Source organism: Sphaeramia orbicularis, chromosome 12 (genome assembly GCF_902148855.1).
Source record: "Sphaeramia orbicularis chromosome 12, fSphaOr1.1, whole genome shotgun sequence".
Taxonomy (NCBI): domain Eukaryota; kingdom Metazoa; phylum Chordata; class Actinopteri; order Kurtiformes; family Apogonidae; genus Sphaeramia; species Sphaeramia orbicularis.
Genome location: NC_043968.1, coordinates 57,579,573 through 57,607,122, shown reverse-complemented (window position 1 = coordinate 57,607,122; position 27,550 = coordinate 57,579,573). Strand labels below are relative to the sequence as shown.

The 27,550-nt window shown below is 37.8% G+C and overlaps 1 protein-coding gene across 2 annotated transcripts; it reads left to right on the top strand.

Moving 5' to 3' along the window:
* On the top strand, positions 1–26,315 carry mapkap1 (MAPK associated protein 1). 2 transcript variants are annotated; one of them, XM_030150104.1, is made up of 13 exons: positions 1–166; positions 2,489–2,966; positions 5,517–5,555; positions 5,839–5,928; positions 6,802–6,950; positions 7,047–7,219; positions 7,335–7,511; positions 9,447–9,556; positions 16,572–16,679; positions 17,385–17,525; positions 22,283–22,420; positions 23,212–23,309; positions 25,113–26,315. In XM_030150104.1, the coding sequence occupies exons 2-13, from the start codon at positions 2,684–2,686 to the stop codon at positions 25,233–25,235; spliced, it is 1,629 nt and encodes a 542-aa protein (XP_030005964.1). In that variant the 5' UTR covers positions 1–166; positions 2,489–2,683; the 3' UTR covers positions 25,236–26,315. The 2 variants fall into 2 exon arrangements, with proteins under 2 accessions (XP_030005964.1, XP_030005965.1); XM_030150105.1 differs by lacking the exon at positions 5,517–5,555.
* The last annotated feature ends 1,235 nt before the right edge of the window (positions 26,316–27,550 follow it).

Below are 27,550 nucleotides of genomic sequence, written 5' to 3'. Positions count from 1 at the left end.
TACTGCTGCTGCTAGCTGAGCTCAGCAGGCAGCAGTTGTATTGTGATTTGGAAACAGTTATGTTCATGTTATTCATGGAGTGGGCTGTTGTCACCGCTGGAAGAATCCTTGGATAAAATGGGGCATTGCAGATATTCGTCTCTGTCATCATATGGGACTTCTCAAGGTGGGGCGCCGTTCTAAACTAACTTCTCTGGAAAGCTAGTACAGCAGCTAACCACAGCTAATGATGCTAGCCTGCACAAGTTTCACTAGCTAACTAGTTATGTGTCATTTTCACTAAAATAGCTTATGTGCTTAAATATTCTATGTATGTTTAAATGCAAAGTATATATATATTGTTACTGCCTTTAGCTTAGTGTTAACGGGTGTTTATGTTATAGGTTTTCCTCAGAATATTTGTGTTGGGAAGCACAGCTAGCTACATCAGCTAACGTCAATGTAGCTACCAGGGAAACATCTGATTCTACCAAAGCTGTTAGCTCAGGGATTATAATTATAAAACTAAGATATTTACACACTTCTTTCAATAAATACACTGGCCATGAAGTTGCCAATTTATAATGATTATCTAAAGTGAAAAAAGCATAAGTTGGATGATTCTGTCATACTATTATGCATGTTAGCAGCCGCACAGTTAGCGTTAGCTGGTAAAGCTCTGTGAGTCAGAACTACCCTTTTTGTTACTTGTGTTTAAAGTTTTCCCACACTGTGATAACGGGTAGATACAGTTGTAATAGTATATGTCTTGCAGTCTGGTGTATGGTGGCTAATGGTAGATGAAAACATTATCATTTATTCTTTATTACATCTTCCTGACATGCTAACTGAGTCATGGTATGAAGGGATTGTTTTGCCCTTTCTTGCAGCTCCCATTACTGTGTTGCAAATATAAACAACTCAATGTTCACAGTGTAAATACTCTGAACACTCAAACTGTTTGTTTATATAAGTCATGCAAGTTTACTGGTCAATGCAAATGAACACTGAATGTGTTTTTCTTGTAATACATGTTCTTAAACGCCCAGTTTATACAGCATTCTAATAGTACAGGGTGGGGAAGCAAAATTTACAATGAACATTTAGTTGTTTTTTCTCAGCAGGCACTACGTCAATTGTTTTGAAACCAAACATATATTGATGTCATAATCATACCTAACACTATTATCCATACCTTTTCAGAAACTTTTGCCCATATGAGTATTCAGGAAAGCAAACGTCAAAGAGTGTGTGATTTGCTGAATGCACTCGTCACACCAAAGGAGATTTCAAAAATAGTTGGAGTGTCCATAAAGACTGTTTATAATGTAAAGAAGAGAATGACTATGAGCAAAACTATTACGAGAAAGTCTGGAAGATACTATTAAAGAAGAATGGGAGAAGTTGTCACCCGAATATTTGAGGAACACTTGCACAAGTTTCAGGAAGCGTGTGAAGGCAGTTATTGAGAAAGAAGGAGGACACATAGAATAAAAACATTTTCTATTCTGTCAATTTTCTTGTGGCAAATAAATTCTCATGACTTTCAATAAACTAATTGGTCATACACTGTCTTTCAATCCCTGCCTCAAAATATTGGAAATTTTGCTTCCCCACCCTGTAAGTAAGTATGTAAATTTTATTTATGTAGACAATCACCATCAACTTAGCTTTAACTGTTAATATTACCATAACAGATGCATGATATGGGCAAAAAGTGTATTGCAGTATATTTTGACTAAATATTGGTTAGCAAATTTATCTTGATATTTTTTCTGAAAGTTGTAAACATTTTAGTTGCAAAAACCATATAAGATGTTAGATATTATTCTTTCTGATCAAAATAAGTGATAAAGTACCTGACAAATATATAGCCACTCAAATAATTTACAGACCAATAGTATCTGAATGTTTATGCCCTCAGTATTGCATTTAGTCTAGAAATTAAGAACATAGGCAAGGCCAAGTTTTCTGCAATTTGAGGCCTATGACACAATATAAGAATGTTTTCAAAATATCACAACATGACCATATTATCACAAGTCTCTCACATGTTCCTAGTTGTTTTAGGAGTCAAATCTTTGAGATAAGGATTCTAACATTGTGGCAATCATTACACTTGAAATAAAAACCCATCAAAAAAGTGTTTTGTTATCACATCATAGATGTAGATGACTGCCATGCCATGATCTTATGTTGTAAGTAGTTATTCCAGTATTATATTGTGTAATTATTACTTAGCATCTGGCCTGGAAGGTGAGAAGTTAGTCTATCTCAACAAACTGCGGTAAGTATTCTTACTTGACCACTACTGTTCATAACTTGAGAACATTCTGAGATGGGCAGTGTTAGAAAAATTCACTTCTAATTAATAAATTAAACTGCAATGTAACAGGATTTATGTTTTGCACAAGCATGGTCTATCTCTTGTAACCTTGATGACATTAAGAATAGTCAGTCACAGATTTGATCCTGTATCATGTGGTGATTCTGATCTCTTCCCAAGCAGGTTCAGTTTCCATCTCCGATCTGAGAAGTTAATTAAAATAAGAAGATGACTGCACTCCACTTGTCATCACCTGCTGTTTTTACAGTGTCACAGAGAGACTGAAGGGGAGAAACGGACTGTCTGGCAGGCAAGAGTCTGAGACAGACAGAGAAAATATACAGAGTTTAAGCCAGGAGAAACCAAGAAGAAGAAGGAATGGCTTTCTTGGACAATCCAACCATTATTTTGGCCCACATCAGACAGTCTCATGTGACCAGTGATGATACAGGAATGTGTGAGATGGTACTAATTGACCAAGATGTGGATCTGGAGAAATGCCAGCTGGCTTTGGTTCCCGGCAGCAGCTGCGGGTCGACAGGGTCGGGCTCCCTCATTGAGGGGGGCAGCAGCGTGACGGACAATCATGCCTGTGACCTCTCACAGTCCATGGACATCACCTCCAGCTGGGACTTTGGCATCCGCCGGCGCTCCAACACAGGTATGCTCATCCCCAGGGTGGGACTGGTTAGCAGGACCAGCTTTCTGTTTGAAAGTTTTTTATTTATCAGATAACATTTCCCTTCACAGTCTTGTAACAACTATGTATTTACCCAGTAAATCTAGATTAAGTTACAGTATATCATTGGGTAGTTACCACTGCATAAATAGGTAGGAAAATGCAGAGAAATTACTGCTGAAACACTGGAAAAATCAACTCTACCAGCCATCAGACTTGGATCGATATAATTGTAACTTGATGGGTAACAGAGGTGTTTCTAAGAATTGGTTGCTTACCTCTGTAGGATGTATTAAATTGTATCTTAGTTATTTCCAATTTACTAAAATTGGTCACAACTACACTTGGCATAGTTGAGTTTTTTCTTTGTACCTCTGCTGTAGTTTCTATATATTTACTTAAATATATGGCAGTCGTAGTAACCTAACTATATACTTTAACATTTTTTACCACGTATTTATTGGGTAAATACTTAGTAATTTAGAGAATGTCAAAGGAATTGTTATAATTTATTGTCACCTGTATTCAAAGCAAACCCACAAAAGGCAGTAAAGGATAATCAGATTCAAAAATGTAACAAAAATGTGAAATTGTCTCTTATAATCCTCAAACCAAGCCTCACAAGGTTGATTATGTTACTCAAAATGTTCACTCATTAGTGTGAGTGTGTAACTGGTTTGGTTGTCATAAAACATAAACATGTGGCATGAAACTATCAGTGAATGATCAGGTTTAGTCTCAACTGGAACTATCTGGCTCTGCCATCACTGCTTTCAGCTACGTGTTAGCAGTGTTGTGTTACTTACATTTTATTTTTGATTTGTCTGATTTGCTTCTTGCTGCCTTCGGTTGAAACAGAATCAGAAAGCACATCCTGCTATTGTTTGAGGGTGGGCTTGTGTGTGTAATCTGGGCCAGTAGTTTAGCGAGATTAGGCTAAATCTGTGTGCCAATAAAAGCAGTTGTTGTTGCTCAGGGGGGAAGCAGATTGGGTTCACATTAATGCTGGTTCATACCCTTAGTGTATGCTACACTTTGGAAATTTATTGTGATTCCTTGTAGTTAACTGAGGGATTCATTGCACATCAATGATGGTTGTGGCACACCTCCAGCTGTAGCTCCCTGGTGTCAGTGCATCCTCCATGTGAAGTGCACTTTGCAAATCACTCCCTGCAGAAATTAATGTGTATTTATCCAATGGGCTTGTGGCTTTTTTTAATGACTATTTCTGTACTATATTTCATCTTTCTTTATCATTTTCACTTGTTGCTGTTTGAGTTTTTTTGTTTTCTGATGCAGCTGACTTTAGATTGGAACTGTGTTGACTTTTGACTTTCACATCAGAGTGAACAAGGTGCCTTTTCCAACTAGTACAAGTGCAGGAACAGTTATGTAGTAATTTGTTTGTAGTTTATAGATAAATCAGGCTGTGCTGTTTACTGTACTGTTTATATCCTCCTGAGACTCATCAATGCATTTTTGTCCTCAGTAGGGAACAAGAGATTCATAACTTTACTTAAAAAAAAAAAAAAAAAAAAGCTATCCACTGCAAGGATATTCCATAAAAAAATAATAAAAAATGTATCTGAAAAACACTGTTGTATCATGGTGTTTCCAATCAAGACAATTATTTAAAGTAAAAAAGCCAAAACTTTCACTTTCTTGGGTCTCAGGAGGATATTAAGCTAAAGGATCATTCCTTACCAGTTCACCTGGATCTCCCAGTTCAAACCAGATAGGTCAGGTAAGAGCTAGTGCAGTACTTTTTTAGGGGGGAATTAATATACGGTATTGTTACCATTCCTGAAAATAACCAGAGCAGGGATTTGATATTTGATGTTTTGGGATCTGTTTGGGTTTCCTGTCCTGGAAAATACTCAGATTTAACAAAATCAAATGCTGACAGCTCTCCCTTTATCTCCCCTCACTCTGGTTTATTTGGACAGATCACCACAGGAATCACTGGGTTATTGTTTGTAATTTGTATATGCACTAAACTTCATTTTAACTGGTTACAGAGACGGGCAGCAGTTCAACATAAAATTATTAAATCAGAACAGGCACAAACAAACTTTTGGCCATTGTTTGGCCGGTGTGTGCTCTGCAAGCTGTTGTTTATGCTTCAAAGATGGGTTGTTACAGTATGACCAAGGCTCATAGCTCTTGTGATTCTCCCATTAGACTTTAGCGCTTTGTCTTGTAATCAGCATCATATTATCAAATCAGTTATCATCTTATATTTGGGTTGGGATGCGGATGTGTAATTTAATTTTAGAATAATGAAGCTGAATCAAATGAAAGAGTGTGAAAGCACATTCAAGTACATATGTGGAGCTTATTTTGATGGTTTTTTGGTGGTAGAGGGGGTCCAAAGGTAGGCATCCAGTCTCCTTTTGGCTCTCTTGAGTACTGTACTGAGTTTGGTGGAGTCCTGGTCGTGGTTTTTGGGGTTCTGGGTAGAAAGCCGCCTTCTTTTAAGACTTTCAGATTGACTGAGAGTTTGAAAACTGACCTGTGGGCCTGTTTCATCAGGAGGTCAACAAGACAGCCGCAACAAACCCAGGGCTGCTGGTAAGATAAAAGGGACCCACAAGAAAATCTCATTTGTTGTTGATTTTTTCCTTGTCCGCTTGTGCATCTGATTATTTCTCAGCGTATCAGGTGAGTTATGTCAGACAGTGTCACAAAATAGAATCACTTTGGCCTTTCAGTGTCACCCTAGGATTTATTCATTATTCCAAACATTGCTCCATGGTAACGTGTTTATCTTTCATTTTCACATGCCCTCGAGGATTTGGAAATACATTTGTCTTATGGATTGACAGTTATGTAAAAGTGTTTTGCTTTTTTTCAGCCCAAAGACTTGAAAGACTAAGGAAAGAACGGCAGAACCAAATCAAGTGTAAAAATATTCAGTGGAAAGAGAGGACGTCGTCCCAGTCAGGTACGGATCTGAAACATGTATTAAATGAATGAATTTCTTCAAGGATTGAACTGATTAACCCATAAAAAGCCAAACATCCACCATCAACCAAAATCCTCTGCTGATCAACAGTGTTTACTAAGTGTGGCTCTACTATCAATCCATGTAAATAATTGGTGTAAAACTCAGTTTGTCATCTTTTCATGGTCATCAGATATGACTCGTTTGGACGTTCAGAGGCTCCGTAGTGAACGGGGAAACATTATCATCTTCTAAAACACTGATTCACCAGTAAAACCCATGTAGTTTGACAAATTAAACACTGGTTTTTATGTTCAGTTAATGACATGTTTTAAAAAAAAGTCACTTTTTCCTCTTTTTTTTTTTTTTTTTTTTTTTAAATTTGAAATAATAACCTTTGAGTTTACACCGAGCTTATTTGAACATCTACATGATCAGTGAATTAAATATAGGAAAATACATGATTTACACTGAAAAATGCAAAATGAGACGGATAATATTGTGATAAATGTTGATAAATCACTTGGGAAAGACAGGAAAATCATTTGGAAGTAATGACAAAAGTAGTTGTGGGTCTTTAAGGGTTAAATTTGGGCAGTCACATGTCAAGGTCACTCGTGTCTGTCCATTATTTCACCTTGATGAAATTTCTGAAGATGTGGCACAAACACTCAAGGATGAATAGATTAGAAATCTGTGGCGGGCAGGCAAGGTTGTTGTGATCAAACAGAACGCACTTTTAGCCGTAATTCAAGAATCCAAACGCTAATGATGTCAAAGTGTGTGAACATCATCATGTAAAAGGTCAAGTTCACTATTATTATGTCACAATGCCCTGTGTTTTTTGCCTTTTCCCTGTTGCTCTCCATTTAGCAGAGGATCTGGGATCTTTATTTGAGAAACGGGACTTTAAGGACCGACCGAAGACCACTGGTACCAAATCCACTCTGTCACTTCGGCTGGAGCAGTGTCCCCAGCAGCTCAACAACCCCTTCAACGAATACTCCAAATTTGACGGCAAGGTGAGTCACGTCATGGTACATTCTGTTCTTGGTTTTACATTAACAATATTTTCTCTGCAGTCTTACTCACTTTGTCACTTCTTCCTCCTCCTCAAGGGCCACATCGGCACAACAGCCACAAAAAAGATAGACGTCTACCTCTCCATGCAGATTGCTCAGGAGAAAGTTCACCCGATGACGGTGGTGACCATCGCCAATGCCCGTGTTCATGACCTCATAGGACTCATCTGCTGGCAGTACACCAGCGAAGGACGGGAACCCAAACTTAAGTGAGAATAGCACTTTCACACAGATACAGAGATATACTTTGAGCTTTTTCTTCCATCACTTTGGCAGAATTTGGCATTTATATTTCACACTCCTGTGTTTCTGTTGCCTCCTCAGTGAGAATGTGAATGCCTACTGCCTACACATCGCGGAGGATGATGGCGAGGTGGACACAGACTTCCCTCCGCTGGACTCCAATGAACCAATCCACAAGTTTGGCTTCAGCACTCTGGCTTTGGTGGAGAAATACTCGTCGCCGGGCCTCGCCTCCAGACAGTCTCTGTTTGTCCGAATGTAAGTCCTGTTACCTTCTTACCATCCACTGTCAATGTCACCAAAAAGAAAATCACGACTCTGGATGCACGGTTTGATTAGATATTTACTGATACAGCACAGACTTCATAAAAAAGATAGATGTAGCTACTATGACATGATCCATGAAGCCTCAAATCTGGTATTTCTCCATCACAATCTTATTTGTAATGAGCAGGCAAGTTGACAGACCAAATATTTGAAACACAGAAGTAATGCTATGCTAACAGCCGTGGTGTCATACCTTAATATTGTTGAGTAAACCTGTAGTCTTGATAACAGAACTTCTTGACCGCTACTATAGACCAGTTTGTCAGAAAAAAAGGTTTTATTCAATAAACAGAACTGAGCAGCTGAGCTAGGTATCGCTCACTCATGTCAAGCATCACCAGCGTGGCAAACATCAAGTAAAAATCTTATTAACAGAGCAAAAATTTATAAAAGGGCTGTAATAGATGGTCCAAGTTCAAAAATGGATAGACCAGAATGAAAATAGTGCACTTTCTAAAAATACGTTTGTGTTTTTCAGTGGTGGGTTTTCAGGTGGGTCAAGATTTTTTTGGAGTCAGCATCTAGTGGCCATAATTGAGATTACACAAAATTTGTTTCAAGTTTTGTTAATAAAACTTTGCAAATTATTTATTTTTGGAAACTAGTGGTGACATTGGTCATTTAAATTAGATGTGTACAGATGCACAGATGTGGTATCTGTACATTAGGCTTCAGTTACATTTAATCAAAACTGTTAATAGTCTCAGGGTTCCCGTGGGGTCTTAAAAAGTCTTGAATTTACAATCTGCATTTAATACCTAAAAAAAGTCTTTAAAAGTTATTAAATTTAATACGGGAGGTCTTACGTTATGTTGCCATAAACTTGTTGGCTGTATTGTGTTCTAATGTGTCTCTTAAATGTCCAAACTGCAAAGAAAGTAATGTTAGTCTACTCGTTTCCACCCATTCAACCTAGAATAGAATAGAATAGAATAGAATAGAATAGAATAGAATAGAATAGAATGCCTTTATTGTCATTATACATATGTATCACGAAATTGTAAGTGACAACTCTCTGGTGATGCGTAGTGCAAAAGTTTAAAGAAGAAAGGAAGTGTAACTATATATACAGTATAAAAACAGACATGTCACCAACCGAGAAACCTGACAATTTATATTGAAATTAGGAACCAATTATTGCTAACTTAGCAGCCCCCTGGTAAGAAATGACTCCGAACGGTAGGAATCAGGGCATTGGTGTGAATAAATACATTTCCCTAAATTCTAGGAGTCACAAATTGAAGTAGCATTAAATTCTGTCTTAGTAGTCTTAAAAAGGTTTTAAAAAGTCTTAAATGTAACTTGTAAAAACCTGTCGGAACCCTGTAGTCTGGTAATTCTTCTTTTAATGAAGAACCTGAAAGATGACAGTCTTGTTTATATTGAGCTCAGTGTGTACTTATTGCCTTCGAAGATGGCAGTGACTTTGGTAATAACTCATGGTATAGTTTGTCTCCCTCATAAATGGCTGGCTCTTGCCTTGTTTTGGGTTTGATTCTTTAATTTCTTGGAAGAAGTTCTTTGGCACTTCTGTAAACATATATTCCATTGCATGCATGGATATTTATGTATGTATGTTAAGTGAATTAAATATTGAAGTCAGGTAATTTTCTTGATGATCAACGTGATCAACTTGTCATTTAGTTGAGTGATTGTTCCAGCTCGGCTTTACATTCGTAAATGTGTAAGGTTCCACGCCAGTTCACCTCTGTGTACCTCCTGTGTTCAGTCAGATGAACAGCCCGCTGTCCTCATCTGTTCTGCAGTTGAGTGTTGTTCACTAGGTGTTGACATCCTCCTGTCTGAGTGATTGAGATAAACTTAGTTTAACCTTTCCCATTTCTGTTTTTTGTTTGTTTCTTGCAGAAATGCTGCTCATGGTTTCTCTTTAATCCCTGTGGACAGTCTGAAGGTAACCATGAAAGAAATCCTCCAGAAAGCACTGAAGAAGAGGAAAGGCTCCCAAAAAGGCTCAGGTAAGAACACCTGAACTACTGCTGGAATTTATAGGACACAGATGACAACAAGAAGATGACACTTACTGACAAATATAAAAAATGAGTCTCCTGAAAACATTTGATTTGTATACATGATCCTGTATGCATTCTCCTGTTTTGTAAATGTATAATTAGGGTAGGTTAACAACATGATTTTGAGAGTAGTGATGTCCCAGATGTCTCTGGATTTTTTTGCTTCCGATCCAATTCATTTTTTCTGGTGGTGATTAGTTTTGCCGATACCAATCCAATACCGATCCAGTATTGACTTTTTACAATCAAATTTTGATTCAAATTTGGAGTCATTATTTATAGGTTAATATACTATTATTTTGCTTGAGATCACAATTGGGCTGCAGGTGGAACGTGAACTAAAACAGGTATGACACCTTTGACTATTAATAACTTTAGTATAATTTTTGCACTTTCCAAATTCATACTGGGGGACAAATTAGAATCTTATATTTTCCGCTGCTACAGTGTGTCCATGGACAGGTCCATATATGGGGGTGCGTTCGGTGCCGTGCGTTAGTGATGTGAAGCGGGTTACTCACAGGTAGGGTTTGGGCGGGTCAAAAGAATGTCAGTTTATTTGCAGGGTGGGTTGGGTCGGGTCAAATAATTCTAAAAAAGCGCTGTAGGTTGAAAAAAACCAGTCGCGCATCACAACCGGACCTCATAATGTGTATGCGCAGAGTGAAAGTGAAACTTATAGATGCTTTACAAAGTCCTCTAAGCCTCCAGCTGTTGTGCAGCTTTTCCCTACCTATGGAATCTTTAATTTGAGGGGGCAGGACATTTGCCCCCCTCCCTTCCCGAACCGGGCGCGGATCAGCCCGATCTCATGACGAAATCCGATCCAATTCGATCTTCTAAAAAATACCAGATTGGCAGCCGATACCAATCTGTAGATTTAATCGGGACATCCCAAATTGAGAGGGGATTGTGCTGAAATGCTTTTGATTCATTTTCACCTGAATATGCACAACCAGGGTCCAACAGTAACACAAAGTGATACATGTAGGTAGTTGTGTGAGTGAACCTCAAAGAATGTGGATCTAAACGTCGTTGGAAAATTAATGTTATGCAAAAATCAGCTAAGCGTCTGTTGTTTTGTTGATTGGTTGTTTAGAGAGAAGTGACACTGACGAGCAAGGCACTGTACCAAAAGTTTAACTGTTATCAACTTGAAAGCACCTTTAGCAACAGAAAGTAACACAAACAGGAAAATAGCAAAATTGTGCTCTTTGACAGCAAATTAGTACATGTGAGCCTATTTGCAAGTGGGGTTATAAGTGAATAATTTGCACATTCATCTGCTGTTTATCACTGTTTTCTATTTACTCTCGGATAAACAGGGTCTGTTGTGATTAGTGCTAAGGTCATTTTCCACATAGTAACCTTACTCACCCAATACTCCTTCAAGAGACGTGTGCACATGCCGCTGCAGTCAACACAGCGCTGTTTTCTCATTTACATTTAGATGAGTATTGATTATGTACTGTATTTACCACGGGCTGCCTCTGGGTTCACACATTCTCTCTGTGTTTATAAGGACAGTCCAAGGTCCTGCTGCGTGGATGATTTGGAATAATGATTTCTGTCTTCTCATTGGCATCGTCTCATGGGATTAACTTACAGAAAGGATCAGTAGGCCTGAGCCATCATTCCCAAGAGCTAATAATTACTGTTTAATACAATACATGAAAGAAAGTCTACAGCCCTGCAGATCAGAGTTCACCTCGTCTCCCTCAAGAGCAGACAGTTTGATGTTGACAGAGCACAAAAATATCATAGTATATTTGTGAATTCTTTTCTTTGAACCGTGAAGAAGGAGTGCTAATTTAGTATGAGGTCGTGGCAGAAGCGGGAATAAAAGGAGCAGACGTGGCTGACTGGAGAAGACTGTGAAATATGATGTGCTGGATGCTGCAGTGGAATATAAAACGCCGCGGCCTGTGCCAGGAGATAAGAGGGTATTGAATGGAGCTCGTGCACATTATCAGGCAAACTGTGGTGACATTTGGGTGGGTGGAGATGATGGGCTGTGTTTGAACTGCAAATGACGTGGTCGATAGTAAAGAGGTGACTGGAGTGTGTACAGTGGAGTTGGACAGGCGATGTGTAAAATAATAGCAAGACGTGAGCTATCATTCAGACTGTAACAGCCAATTTAGGTAAAAAACAAGGGGGGGTTAGAATCTGAGAAAAAACTCAAAACGCTCTGTTTTCCAAGAAAAAAACTCCAGGATTTTCTGATATATCTGTAACCAAAAGAAAATTAGAAATGACACCAACTAGGTACATTAATAATCAGACTGAGACTGAGATTAGAGTCATAAAAAAGCAAGAATTTAATTCAGAATTCAATGATATTTTATTGTCATTAGATGTTCATTAGATGCATATTCATTAGATGCAGAGGACAGAGAACTGAGATATCGATTGTCTCTCAGCTTATTAACCCTTTAATCTCTGATGTGTCTGTGGCGAGTGTTCTGAATATATGATTTAATTTAAATATTCATAAAAATTCAACCTTTTGCTCAATAGGAAAAATTTCAAAACGTGCATGATAGAAAAGACCTTGTACTTTCCATAGACATTTGAGCATGCTCAGTGCACACTCCGCTGCCTGTCTAATTGGAGGCAAAACACAGCAGTGAGTGAGACCGACTCAGTATAAAAATAGATGTTTTGAGCTTCTTCTTTTTTTTTTTTTTTTACACCACTTCCTTGTCGTTTTTGTTTTTACTGTTGTTTGCAGTGTTGTTGTGATTTTCCCTCTTTTTTTTTTTCTTTTTTTTTTTTACCAAGTTTTGACCATGTAACTGCTTTTTGGAATTCAACCAACTGCCAAAAAAGAGCTGGCCTGATTTGGAAAAAAGAGCCCCAAAACAAAAACTACTGAGCCAAAAATTCAAATACTTGTTTTTTTATTTAGTGTGTTCCAGTTCACAGTTCATCGTCAACATCCTAAATCTCTTATTAATGTACATTCTGATTGCCCTGTTTAGTAAAAACCTGTCAAACTTCAATTCATCTCTGTCTCCACCCTGGTTCAATCCTAAAACATACAGTAAAGCAAAACAACAGCAGCTTTTATGACACTTTTACGGATGCAAATTCCGACCAACCCGTTTCATTGAAATATTGTCTCAGGGGTTAAAGGGTTAGATGCCATGCACTTTGAAAAAAAAAAAAAAAGAGGTAAAATTAGAACAAGAATAAACAAGTGGTATAAAGAATAAATTGTAATAGAATATAAAATATATATGTTACTCCCTCAGAGTTAATCAACGCTCAACATAGTTCTTGGGTTTAAACAGCCATTTATTTGGACGATCAAATCTTGCGCTTGCCCAACAGTGATGCCCAAACAATGCTGTCAGAACTAAAGAAATAAAATATTAAAACTTAGATTAACGTACAAAAATATACAGATTTGACACAAAATGACGAAATGAATACCCATTCAATGAAATAAAGCACACATATAAAATAACAGGCTTATCTGGCTTCACTTACAATCCACGACTTATTAACAAAGAAAACTAACTTTACCTCATTGGCCGCATAAACTCCAAAGGAATAAAAACAGAAGGTTTCACCGCGTCTTCTTAAAAGATGTTTTAAATTTCTTTGTTCAGCTCCTTTGAACTGTCCTTTTGCAGGTCTTACAGCAGAACATGTTGTGCATGATAGTCTCATGTGGCTCATGGAGTGCACGACCAATCTTATCCCCTCTGCAACATGAACATGCGGAACAAACATTTTGGTTCCCCTCTTACCTCTGTTTTAAATCAAACAAATAAAATGTATTTTCTATGAATTATTTATTTATTGACTATTTAAATTAATTATTACTGCAAATGTGTTGTGATTTTAAATACTCTTGAAGATTACGAACTGAATATATGAATGATGCCTTGGACAGCAGCTACAATATACGTCAGTCTGTTTACAGTGTCATCAGTAGTGCAATACAGTAGCGGTTATGAGGTGAATAGTGGAACAAAACAGCAGCAGATATGGCAATAGTGCAATGCTTGTAATAAAGAAAATAAACAGAGAAATTCTCACTAGTACAAATTCTAAATGTACCAGAAAATGAACATGAGTTTCCAAAAATACTTTAATGCTCCAATTTTTACTTAATTTGTGGTTATTTTTTTCCCATAATTTGCCATCATACTAAAGAGAGTTACTCATTTTTTTCCTCCAAATTCTATGCTTTGGTTCATCCTGTTTTAGAAAAAATGGCTGCTAAAATGCTAAACCTTAGCCTCATTACAGAAAATGTGATTTCCAACCCTTTTGACACAACATTGCATGGTCGTTTTGTCAGTAACTGAACGGGAGCTGAGTGTTTTTTCGTCACGCTGCCTGGTTGTTTTCATGCCTGCCGTGGGTGATTATGGGAAGAAGCAAACCATGCTCCATTCCAGCCCAGCTCACCCTCTTGTCACCCCATGGATGTACAGTACTTTAAGGTGATATTACAATAGGGTGGCGTAGTTTACGGGGGAACAAAAAGGACTGATCTCACAGAAAGCATCTGACATGTTATTGAGTCAAGGAACTCAATTAAATTAGACTTTCTAGTCAGTCCAGTCTACAGAAGAAAATTTGTTTTACTGGACACATCTGAAACTTAGTGGTCAAGTTTCAATAACAATAGATGATACAAACTCAAAAGCAGTGCTTAGGTTAAAAAGTCCCACACGCAATATTTCGTTGGACCACCTTTAGTTTTGATTACAGGACATATTTACCATATGTCATTTACGCAGTTTATTTCTGTTTAGAGTTGCATTAATTTTGGGCGAGATCCTGTATTGATGATGGAGAGTTGAACCCCTGTGTAAAGTCTTCTCTAGTATATCCCAAACATTCTCAGTGGGGTTCAGGTCTGGACTCTATGGTGGACAATCCATTTGTGAAAATGATGCCTCGTTCCCCCTGACCTTCTCTCTCTTTTTTTTTTATATCACCATGCAAAATCCTGCCTTGCATACACTGCTGCTTGCTCACCTTTCCAGATTCTTTTGTGTTTCATACATTTAGATAAGTGACAACATATCATTGTACCGTTATAGTGGACTAACTGATCAGCAGATGGACAGACAAACAGTCCCTAGTGTCATGCAGCTGGGATGGCTTAAAAAAGTGATGTCTGTAGGGCTGCACGATTTTGGCCAAAAATAAAATCCAGATTTTTTCCTCTAAAAACTCGATTTGCGATTTTTGGGTAAAACTACAAAAGACAGCAGAAGTCAGCATGTCGTTTTCGTGCGCTGCCCGCAATGCAGCGCACTGCTCCCTACCTCAAATCTGTGATGGTATCAAGGAATCACTGAAAATTCTGTGATGGGCCTGCAGAAGTTATACCAATGTAAGTCAGTGACAGACATCAGTCATGCGTGCATGTGTGGACCACGGAAGATGAGTGAGCCCCATGGAGTTATATTTGAACTGGGGGATCCGTGTGTGGACCACGGCTTACATTGGTATCACTGTGGGCTTATCATGGAATTTTCATTGATTCCGTGATGCCATGACAGATTTAAGGTCCGTGGTCATGACACGGAATTCTGTGAAAGACCGCTCTTACAGTTAGGTGGAGTAGCCTATGGTAGCCTGGAGGCATGCACGAGACATGAGATGCCAGAGAGATTAAATCAATTTGACAATTACCCTTTTTTAAAATCGTTCTAACTAAAAAATTTGATTTTGATTTAAAATTGATCAATCGCGCAGCCCTAGTCTGATGGTTCTGGAAGCCCATTTCTTATATTTTACATTAATAGCATGTTTTGTGTTTCTTTGTGAGGACACATAATTATATTACACTGTATGTTTGACACGCAGAGGTCAAACAAAAGTGGGTCCACATTAGAGAAACTCCTCAGGAGAGGAAGAGGAGAAGGCAGGAGGAAGGCTAGAATCTAATAACAGACAGACTGAATACAGGCTTTTGTTGAACTGCCAAAGAGCTTTTGGACTGAAGTGGAGCAGATCTACAGTGACCTCAGTGACATTGAACTTTGATGTGTGTGACAGCCAGAAAGCAGCACTAATCCACAAACATAGTGTAAACCTGTGTTTAGGCTCATCTGACTCCATCTTGACCTGTACTATAAACATGGGCACAACACTGGAAAGATGAGGCTGTTTTACTGGAAAGGTGGGTTTTGTAAGAAATCCACTGTTTGTCGTATATGATCCAGATCTTATCTTATCCTCTGCTGCTTTTTGATTTTTTTTAAAAGCATATCAACAGCTAAACCCAACAGTAACCACAATTTAAAAAAAAAACAAACAAACAAATGACTGGAAATTTTGGGACTGAGGAATGGTGTGAAAGGCCACACTAGAGAAAACACAGTGACATAGGGGCAAAGTTTTAGCTTAATCTAGGATGTGAAGTCCACACAAAAAGATAAGTTTATACCAGTTATTTTAACCTACAACTGTGTCAGTGTTTGGTTGACAAAGAGGTGTACAATTATTGTTAATTACACTGGTATAAAGTCCAAACTATACAAAGTATTGTAGCAGAGAATGGTGTTTTTGCTTCTCAGAGCCAGTCACTGAAAGGGACTATTCTTAATGCAGTGTTTTGTCTGTATTGTATTTCATGCCTTCTTGTTAATGAACACTTTGCCACATAATAGGAGAAAGGCTAATGGTTAAATAAAGTGAACATTAATCATCAAACAACATAAAGGCAGACAAAATGTTGACCATACAGCCTTAATCTACAGCTGGTACAAGCAAATAGATGATCAACAGGGTAATTATCCCATACCGGTGTTGGACTGGTAGAAAAGTGCATTTGTGCAGTTAGAATTATTTTAGCTGTGTATAAACTTTGTCTTTAAGTAGAAATGATGCTCAGATTAGGATCTTATGCTGGTGCAGTCCAGTACAGTGGTTGTTACTGCTTAAACATCTTACCTGTGATGCCGTCTGGATCGGTTCTTACCCACAGGACCTCTGTATCGTCTGGAAAAACAGACGGAGCCGAACGTCGCTGTTGATCTGGACTCCACACTGGAGAACCAGAGCACACTGGAGTTTTGTCTGGTCAGAGAAAACAGTAAGTTGAATCTCAGTCTGTCCTTTTGGTTTTGTTTTCCATCGCAACTATTTAGGTTTCATTCACCTGTACAGTGTTACCACGGGGTCTTAAAAAGTCTTAAAAATCTTGAATTTACAAATCTGCATTTAATACCTTGAAAAAGTCTTTAAAAGGTATTCAGTTTGATATGATAGGACTTAAGTTATGTTGCTATAAACTTGTTTACTGTGTTGTGTTTAAATGTGTCTGGGAAATGTCCAAACGGCAAAGAAAGTAATGTTTCTACTCCCATTCCACCTGTTCCAACCTGACAATTTATATTGAAAATTAGGAACCAATTATCACTAACTTTGCAGACCGTGGTGAGAAATGATCACAGAAGTGAAAGGTAAGCATGGGGAAGTACAAATATAATGATGTCTGGTTGGAGAAAATATCATTCTCCACCTAGTTGACATGAATGGAGGGCAACATTTTTGAAGCTCGCTGCACCTGCAAAAAATCAATTCAGCTTGGAACGATGGGAATCAAGACGTTAGAATAAATAAATACATTTTCCTAAATTCTAGGAGTCACAAAGTTTTGCCAGTATGGCTGTGAAATAAGCTCTGAAATGGCCATTAAATTCTGTTTTAAGTAGTCCTAAAAAGGTCTTAAAAAGACTTACATTTAACTTGTAGAACACTGCTGTAACCTGAGAGGCATTTTTCTGTCTGTGTCCAGGCTCCAGGGGTGAGGAGAGCTCAGAGGAAGACCCTCCCATTGATATCACCACAGTCCAAGACATGCTGAGCAGCCACCACTACAAGTCCTTCAAGATCAGTATGATCCACAAGCTGCGCTTCACCACAGACGTCCAGCTAGGTACAAAAGCTACTATACTATCATCTGTGAATACCTGATCTATCTGCCTCTGACAGGCTGCAGTCCAGTCAAAGTGTCAGACAGTGGATTCACAAATACTCAGGACAGGGAGAAAGAATTACACACTTTTCTTACCCTGACCTTAACAATCACGATATTTACAGTGAAACTATGACTTAATTATCTAGAATGAGTCTATTATTAGTGCACTCAACTACAAATTTTACCTATACATAGTTGTTACTAAAAAAAAAAAAAACAAAAAAAAAAACATGAATGCAATATCAGTTGATTTTAGAAAATAAGCATGTTTTACCACGACAAAAAGTTCTGTAAAAATATATCAGCCATTATTAGAAACATATGCTGTTATGGCCAAAACTTTTGGAAGTGACAAATTTTATTTTTGCATGCTCTAGTACTTCATTTTTTTTGCATTTTTCCCACTTGTTTTTGAAGTACATTGTAGAACAGTTATAAGCATTTTATGTGTTTCAGTGACTTTTCATCACAAAGGAATTTCATTTATGCAAAGAGCCAATATGTGTCACTGACAAAACTAGTTGCCACAACTGGTACTGGTATCAATACACACAGCCTGGCCAAAAAAATGTATTTAGCAAATCCTTCCATTGGACAATTACTGCAGTGACTAATATCAAGTTCTTTAACCTTTAACTGTTGCAGTAGCTTCTCATTTCTTAAACATTCATCAGTTTGATGTAGAGCATAAAAGTTGAACTGTGTTTCAATGGAAAAAGGTCACATGGTCTGCTGAGTCCAGATTGACCACTGTTACAGAGTGATGAGGAGAGGAGGATGAAGTGATTACCCATCATGCCGAGTGCCTGCAGTACAAACCTGTTGGGGCAGTGTTGTGATCTGGGATTTATTATGTCTCCAAAAAATGACAGAAATACGTGCAGTGACATTGCATAAGTGTTTTGAAACACTTCCACGGTAAATGTGTCTAAAGGCAGTTCTAAAGGCAGTTTTTTTTGTGTTTTTTTTTTTTTTTTCGGCCAGGCTGTGTGATTCTGCCAACAGCCTGAGTAATATTTCAGTCTTAAAGTTATTTGTTTATTGTGTGGCATGGCTTCAGTGATGAAAAAGAATATTGTAGTTAGGAAATGCTTTGAAATGCACACGCCTTAGTGGGGTTAAGTTAAAAGTCATGGTGATAAAGTAGATGTTAAATATTTAGAACAGTAATACTGTTATATTTTGCAATGAAACATTTGCAGAAAAATAAATAAAGTCACCAAAAGAGTCTTAAGTACAAACAGGGGGTTTTCCAACCATTTTCTTTTCAGGTAAATATCCAAGATCTTTTACATACCTGATTAATCAAAGTTACTTGTCCAAGATGGAAAATGAAGTCTGTTAAAAAATGGACTAAACTCAAGAGTGATTTGGACAGTTATTATAATTTATGAATGTATGTAAAAACACTAGATGTGAATTTTGGCAAGTACTGCAGATATTTGTCATGCACAGAGAACCACAAGTAAGTGTGAGTTTAAAGCCGTTTCATGTAATGTTTGAGAATACAATCACATATCCTTTAAAGTACTTCTATCAGCAGAGGAAGTAGCAGTTCTGTGGATCCCAGTGGGAAATGGCAGCTTCCATTTGATTGACACTTGGTTTTATCTCACATTCAGCTCTGTGACTGACAGCTGACATACTATCCATACACCAGCACATGTGTGTTTGTGTGGAAAGGAGGCTGTGTGTTCTGTGTTTTGCGTGTATTAAGTCAGTTAGTCTAATAAAGATCATGGAAGTAAACAGAACACAGGGCTGGCCTATAGCCAGCTTCAGACACACACACCATATAATGTGAACACAAAGCTGTCAGCACCAGAGGCTTTGATGAGCATGAGGTGTCCCCATTCTGTCGAGTCCCCGCTTTCAGAGGCCTTCACACGCTGTTTATTACCATTTAAAACAAACACAGAAAACTAAACAGCCACCACTGAATCAAACAGGGATTTCTAAGCAGCATTCATTTATCATTATATATGTATGTGTGTATAACGTATGTTATTATGTATGCATCTGTGACGACTTCAGCTTTATATGTAGATCCAGTTGTGATGGTTTTAGTTAGGGTTAGTCTCCACAAGTAAATAATTCTTCTATGAAGGGAATTCACCCAAACACACATGTATATATGGTATGAATCAGTTCCTTGACCCTTAAAGGGGTCATATTTTGTTAAACCCACTTTTATTAGTCTTTGGTACATTTATTTGTGTATTTGGACCCTAGTAGTTCATAAAGTCTGAATTTAAACCCTCCAGGTGCTGCGAAGCTACGTTTATATTTATTTTGGCAAAAACCGAGTTGATTTCTACAACCTGTTCTAATTCTTTCTTAATTAGTTACCTCTATAACTAGTTACGTCACGACCTTTCCACATAAAAGGCCAAGACTTCAACAAACATTTCTCTGAATACGCGATAATTGTTTGTCAGCAGCAGCGGTTGTAGTCCATACTGAAAATATGTCCAAACTTCAAGCTGTTGGTTGTTGGTTGAACAGGACAGAGCAGCGCGGTCAACAACCTGGAGGGGGTGGGGCCTGAAGTGGCTCATTTGCATTTAAAGGGCCAGCGCTCAAAAGGACCTTTCTGCTGTCATTACTCAGAAATAGGCTCGAAGATGGACCCGTGGTGAATTTAGACCCAAGCATAGCATTTACAGTTTCTGAGGAGCACAGGGAAATGTTTTCAAATGCATAATTCCATTTTTTTTAAAAAAAAAGCAAAATATCACTCCTTTAAAACATCCTCCCAGTGTTTGGGTTCATGTGACGGTGGAGTGGATGTGGTTTCATTTCCATACTATCAGTTCTATCGTTAGTATGAAAAGTAAAAAATATTAAATGTTATATGAAAATGAAATAAACACATCTGAATTTACTTTGTTCAAAAATAGGTTCAGGAAGGACCATGAACAATGAACTTAAAATAGTCTCTCAGTTCTGGATCATCATCTCAGTGAACAATAAATGGATTATATTGGTAGATACTTGCTTATTTATGTATTTATTTGTTTGTTTGTTTTGTTCAGAGTAATACCTATAGCTGCCTTTATTTATGAGGAAATGTTAAAAATATCCTCCTAAGAGTGAAGAATCATCCACTGTGTATAATTTTCAAGTTCAAACATATTGTAGTTTTTAAGTTACAGGTGCAGACGGTCAAACGGACAGAACGATCTGACTAATATTCTTGCAGGGGTGAGGGTAAGAAAAAAAAAAACAGTTTGGTTTAGATTAGCGTTATGGTCAGACTCAGACATTCAGTCGAGATGATTAGGGAATGTATCACATTAACCGATTTGCCTGGTAAAACGTTATAGATTTATAAAATAAAAAGACTGCAGTAAAAATGTCAGAACATCATACTCACACTTTGACCATGAAGTGACTGAATCGACACCCTCAAACCTGCCAAATGCACATGCAACAGGCAGCAAGAGTGATGATGTGTTGAAGTTTTGCCTTTGTGACTAAAAGGAGATGGTAAAATGTTCCCTTGTGGCCTCACTTCTTTTTTTTAATTTCCAATAAAAGTCAACAGATCAACACACAGCCTAATCCTGTTACTAACACAGTAAATAAACCCCTAAGTCACCAATGACCACCGTAATAAATTAAAGTATCTGGTTTGAAGCTTTAGCTGAAAAGGGAGGAATGATAAGAGAGCATGTTCAGTTGTAACATGCTGCTTTATGTGTGATTGTAATGGTTTAATGATGATAAAACACTTAATTTAGTAAGAGCACAAGGACACTTGATTTATTTTATCATACAAGAACATGTGTGTTCAATACTGTGAAGCAGGGGTAACAAACATGCGGCCCATGGGCTAAAACCAGCCCACCAAAGGGTCCAGTCCGGCCTGTGGGATGACTTTGTGAAATGCAAACATTAAATTTAAGATATTAACAATCAAGGGTGTCAAAATCATTTCAGTTCAGGGGCGACATACTGCCCAATTTGACCTCCAGTGGTTCAAATCAGTAAAATAAAGCCTAATAACCTATAAATAATAACAAATCCAAATTTTTCTCCTATTTTTGTGTAAAAAAGTAAAACTGCATGAAAATGTTACAAAAAATGTGAACCTGAACAAATATGAATAACATGAAATATTTTAAGAGAAGTAAGTGCAACTCTGATATTTATACCTGTTACTAAATGTTGTGTATGTGTGTAGATCCACTGTGATCTGTTTGTTGTAATGCAATAATGTAATGTGTAAATGATGATGGTTTTTCATGTGATTCACATTTGTAAAGGATACTTTGTAAATGTTAAAAAAAAAAAACCAAGTCTTAATGTAATTTTACATTTTCACTGTTATAATTTTACTGGTCCGGCCCAGTTGAGATCATATTGGGCTGAATACAGCCCCTGAAATAAAATGAGTTTTGACACCCCTGCTCTAAAGTTTAATATTAAATCAAATAGAACTGTTAAACATTAATAATTAACAACTAAAGATAAGCTAGATAAAGATAAACAACTACCAGTATACTAGATTAAAAAAAACAACCAATAAACAGACAATATTAAAAATAGTCAAAGATACTAGGATTTAATGTAGCTTTGTCACTAACCAGACGTCCAGCAGCGTCATACATTTCAGATCCACTTCCACACAGTCTCTGCTTTTAAGGATGTTGTTGTGTTTGATCTCAACCTGCACCAAAAATGACAAAAGCAAACGCTAATTGTCTTCTCAGGCATTTCAGGAGAGAAAGTGGAGATTGACCCCGTCACCAATCAGAAGGCCAGTACCAAGTTCTGGATCAGGCAGAAACCCATCTCTATAGACTCAGACCACCTGTGTGCCTGCGACCTGGTAGAGGAAAGAAGCCCCAGTAAGTAGACAGGTCTATCGGCAGCATCAACGTGCACTTCCTGTTTTATTGAAGGATATAACGTCATTACTCGGAGTAATGTGGCTCACCAAAACTTTTTACTTCTCTTTACTCTGTGGCATAATTTACTCTGACAGTCTGTGTTAAATTTGTGTGATAGCATCTTGTTGGTGTTGAGTGTTTAACAGGCTCTGTTTTAGGTAATTGGATTAAACGTGATCACGTTAGCGCTGGCAGAGCCAACGAGGGCATGAAAACAGTCACACACTGTAAATATTCACTTTGGCTTTTTTGTCCTCTAAAGATATTTTCATATTAAGCATCATGCCACATTTTTTTTCTTATTATAGCGCCTCCTTCTCACAGGCTAGTCCACGGAATTGAGCTTGCTAAATTAAATTGACATTTGTCTTGATGACTTTGAGAAATGGCTTTTCATTTTCTATGTCTGACAGTCTGGTCTATTTGATTCTCCTCACATTCTGCATCCATCGCTCTGACTGGATGTGACACTTCCACAGTGAGCTCACACAACAACTGAAGGAATGATTGTCATGATCTGCTCATCACTTATCACCCTGTAATTAAAGAACGAGGTGGAAAAATTGCATTGAAAAGAAAATCAGCAAGTTTTTACCAGAGCAGTAGTTTCAAAGCCGACTTATGGATGCATATTTTTAAAATTTCTTTTATCACTAACAGGTCGGAGGAGGAAGAAATTAATTCAATTAGCATCGCTTTGCGTTGTCTGGTAGTGTTTGGTTTCATGTGTCTTCCTTTTCCTTTTACAGGTCATGCAATATTTAAGCTCACATATCTGAGCAACCATGACTACAAGCCTCTGTACTTTGAGTCCGATGCTGCGACAGTCAATGAAATAGTGCTGAAGGTGAGTTCCATCCAGATCCCAATGGTTCAGCTGTCTGTCACCAAACACACGCCTCTGAACCTGAAAAACCAAGCAGAGTAACTTCATGAAACTGGCTCCGAAACTGAGTCCGTCCCCAAAAACCACCGTATTAAATGACGTGCGTAGACAGTTCCTGCAAAAACATGAACCCAAGGATTCTGCATCTATTCTGCACTGATTGGTCTGCTATTTTTTTTTATTTTTTTTATCCTTACTGCTTACTCAGCTCATACAGATCAAGAGCAGAGTGTTAAATTCTGAAAACCATGTCCATCAGGAGGAGCCAATCAGCTTTAATGTGTGAAACCAGGGGCAGTATCAAAAGGCTGACAGCACCGATAAAACACCTGTACGACCCTACAAACCTCACATTTCAGTGTCAAAGGTTATGTCAGCACCAGAGGAGAAAAATATACTGATTAAATTTTGTCAAAGAATCTGTTCTGCTGTAAATATAGACGAGTGGCCTCCATGTGCTTCTTACTACTCACAGAGTAGGCTCACCACATGGAAGACGACAATTAGCTTTGAATTTGTATTTTTATAATTTTATGTATTTTTGACCAAAACATGTGCCAGATGTAAAGGGATGGGTTTGGTAGTGTCTAAAGTAAATGATGATGAGTCTGTAGGAGCTCATGTTCTTCCAGGCTTTGCTGCTTCCGTTTTTGCCCACTTGTTTTTGAAATTATTTCTGGAACTATTATAAGCATTTGCAAACTTTATTGATCTCATAATGGGGGAAATTCACTGTTCAAGACAACAGGATAAAGTGCATGCATAAGGTTGTGAGTTTTACAAGTTTGAGTGACTTTTCATTGCAAATAAATCACATTAATGGAAGGAGTTAATTTGTGACCATAGGCCATGACTACAGCCTCCTGATTTTTTGACCTGCTGTCTCTATGCTTTAGTTTAACTTCCATACAGTCATGCTAGTTCTACACAGAAATGCCCCGACTGGCAGGTTTGAATCCACAACCTCCTTTCTTGGAGCTGTTAATTCTAACCACTGCACCGCCCCGATACTTTAACAACAGTATTGTGCAAGTTACTTCCAAACTGTAATCCATTACAGATTATGTGTTACTGTTATTTAAAAGTAATTCCTCACCTTGCAATATTGCTATCTCAGAATTTTAATGTTTTACATGACTCCTGTATTACTTTTGCGTTACATACAGACTCGCGTCATAAATGGGGCGTACGCAGTAGAACCCAACCCCCCCCCCCCCACCATACAAGAGATAAGAGAGCCTTGGGACGCATACATTTGCGCCATGAAGTACATGTTGATGGATATTATGTTAACTGGCTTCTGTAAAGCAGGGTTAGGGTTAGTAATGAACATACGTGCATGTGGACAATGTACTGTCCTCTGCCATCTTCACCCATTGGCTGAGCACCAACAGGAAATAGAACTTTCCTGACGCATTTTTGAGTCCTTAAGGTCTCATGGTCTTGCTTTTTTTTGTTTTTCATTTGAGCAATTAAATTATGGGCAAAAAGTGTGCTGTAATACAAGCACTATTGAAAATGGATTAGTAATGCCTTAAACTACTGTGTTACAGCAAAAAGTAATCCATTATTGTAATGGATTACTTTTGTCATGTGCTACTTCAGCACTGCTGAACAACACTAAAACACTGTTCTTGATTTCATGAAGGTCTTAAAAGCCCCACAGGTGCTAAATATTTAGTGTGTCTTTGCTATTTGCAGGGTGCACACAGATGATCAAAGCGTTCCTCCTACTTACCCAGACTCCTCTGTGTTTGTGTCCAGGTGAACTACATCCTGGAGTCCAGGGCCAGCACCTCCAGGGCCGACTACTTTGCCCAGAAGCAGCGGAAACTGAGCCGCAGGACCAGCTTCAGTTTCCAGAAGGATAAGAAGACGGGACAGTAGATGAACTGTTACTGCTCAGCCACCGGTCGATCTGTCTGTCTGTCTGCAGACTGAACAGACTGACGGACGAACACACAAGGCCTGACGGTGTCGTACGCAGACGACCTCAGGCAAAGTGGACACTGACGAAGGAAAAGGCAAGTCAGAAGAAAAGGCGACGGTGAAGAATGGACCAGAAATATGTGCGTCTGTGCGTTAATGTGGAGGTCAGAAACCAGAAATGAGTCGTCAAGTAAAAAACAGTCACGTTCTTTGTCTGAAAGAGATGAAAGAAAAGTGAAACTATTGGTGGGTTGATAAAGATGATGGTTGGTCACGTCCTAGTCAGTTTTTTTGTTCTTTCACTGCCTCTAAAAGCTCTGTCCTCTGTGGATGGATTTGTACAGCTTCAAGTTTGCTATATAAACCCAAGAACAAGAATGAAAGCTACATACTAAATCTACGCGTCTGTCCTCGCTCTGTAACAGATTGAATTAAAAGTCAGAAAAAAAAGTTTTTATGTACTGTACAGAAACACTTAGATTCAGAATGGAAACTAATGAACGGTCACTTTCAGCTGTAATGTGAGACATTTTTCAACTGATCAATACCTTCTGCCTCGAATCCAGTCTTTGAAAGTGATCTATTAAAAACATTTCAGCGATTTAGGTTTGGAAGGATGTGATTTTTAGGATTTTAAAAACAAATACATTACGATGTGAACAGGACATGAACAGTTTCAGAGTCTGCTACAGCTAAGGGCGCCTTCACACCTGACTTATTCAGACTTTTTGGGCAGAACCTCTTTGAGAATCATGGACTTGATCAGAAAGCTGAACCTTGACCTGACAAAAAGAGGTGGTTTTGGTCCATATTTAACTCAACGATGTATCGTTTACAGCACGGACAGGATTTTTGGAACATTCAGACTTCCAGACTCATTAGAGTGAGTTACAGCAGGACAAAAAATAACTTCAAGATTAGGAGACAAAGTTCTCAGTACAAATATAAGCACAATCCACTCAGTGGAGACACACCTGATGACATTGAACTACGAAGTAAATACGCTCTTTATTCCTATAGAGGTACAGTTATATATAATGAAAACAAGGTTTACAAGGACTAATGCAGTAAAAGTAAAAAAAAAAACAACAAAAAAAACAGCCTCTGGATTGTTCTCTAAATAGAATAAAATACTAATAAAGAAAAATAAAAAACATTCACTTCAGTGTGCAGACCGGTTGTCAATATCACACTGGAAAAAATCTAAATCTTACCAAGTGTATTTTTCTCATTTCTGGTCAAAATATCTCATCACACTTAAAATAAGACATAATCACCTGAAGAGTAACTTTTCAGTGAGATATAAGAACTTATTTTTAGACAATAGATCTTGAAAATGTAATTTCAAGAAATCTTACCAAGACAATTTTCACTTGTTCCACTGGCAGATTTTTTTGCTTAATTCAATTCAATTTTGCTTAATTCAAGCAAAAAAATCTACCAATGGAACAAGTGAAAATTATCTTGGTAAGATTTCTTGAAATTACATTTTCAAGATCTGTTGTCAAAAAATAAGTTCTTACATCTCACTGAAAAGTTACTCTTTTGGTGATTATGTGTTGTTTTAAGTGTGATGAGATATTTTGATTAGAAATGAGAAAAAAACATTTAAGATTTTGATTTTTTTCCAGTGCAGAAATACAACTTGAAACATTGATGCCTTTTCTCTATCATCCCCTCTCCCTTTATGGTTTCATAGTTGCTTTCTTGTGTCTTGTGTCCTTCTACTGTTGCCATCTGATCGCATCTTTTACCTTGTTTTTCTCTTGTGTGATATTCACCGGTGGATGCACAGAAGGATCGTCTTTTCAGTGTGTTAATGCTCCAGACATTTAACTTGAAATCCGTCTCTGAAGTTGAAAAGGCCCGCAAAGAATTCAGAATAAAAATCAGCAGTAATTCCATTGAAATACATTGTAAGTATATTAAGCATATTTGGAGAATGTATGAAGTAGGAGGTAAAATATAGGAAGTGAGAAGATAAAGAGGCACCGCCTTCACACTGCAGGTTTTAATGCTCAGTTCTGATTTTCTGCTGAAATCAGAGTTGTTGTTTTTTTTTGCATGGTTGTTCACATTATGATTTAAATGCGTTGCCATCAGACTCATGTTTTAACAGTCCACGTTCCTGAAGTAGTTCCAAAAGCAGCACGCACACTGTGTTCATGGAAGTAAATATGGATGTGGCAGGTTCCGCCTCCTCCAGTGCAGAATTATGGCGTCTGTCACATTTCAGTGACGTAAAAGTCACATTACAATACCTCATATAAATA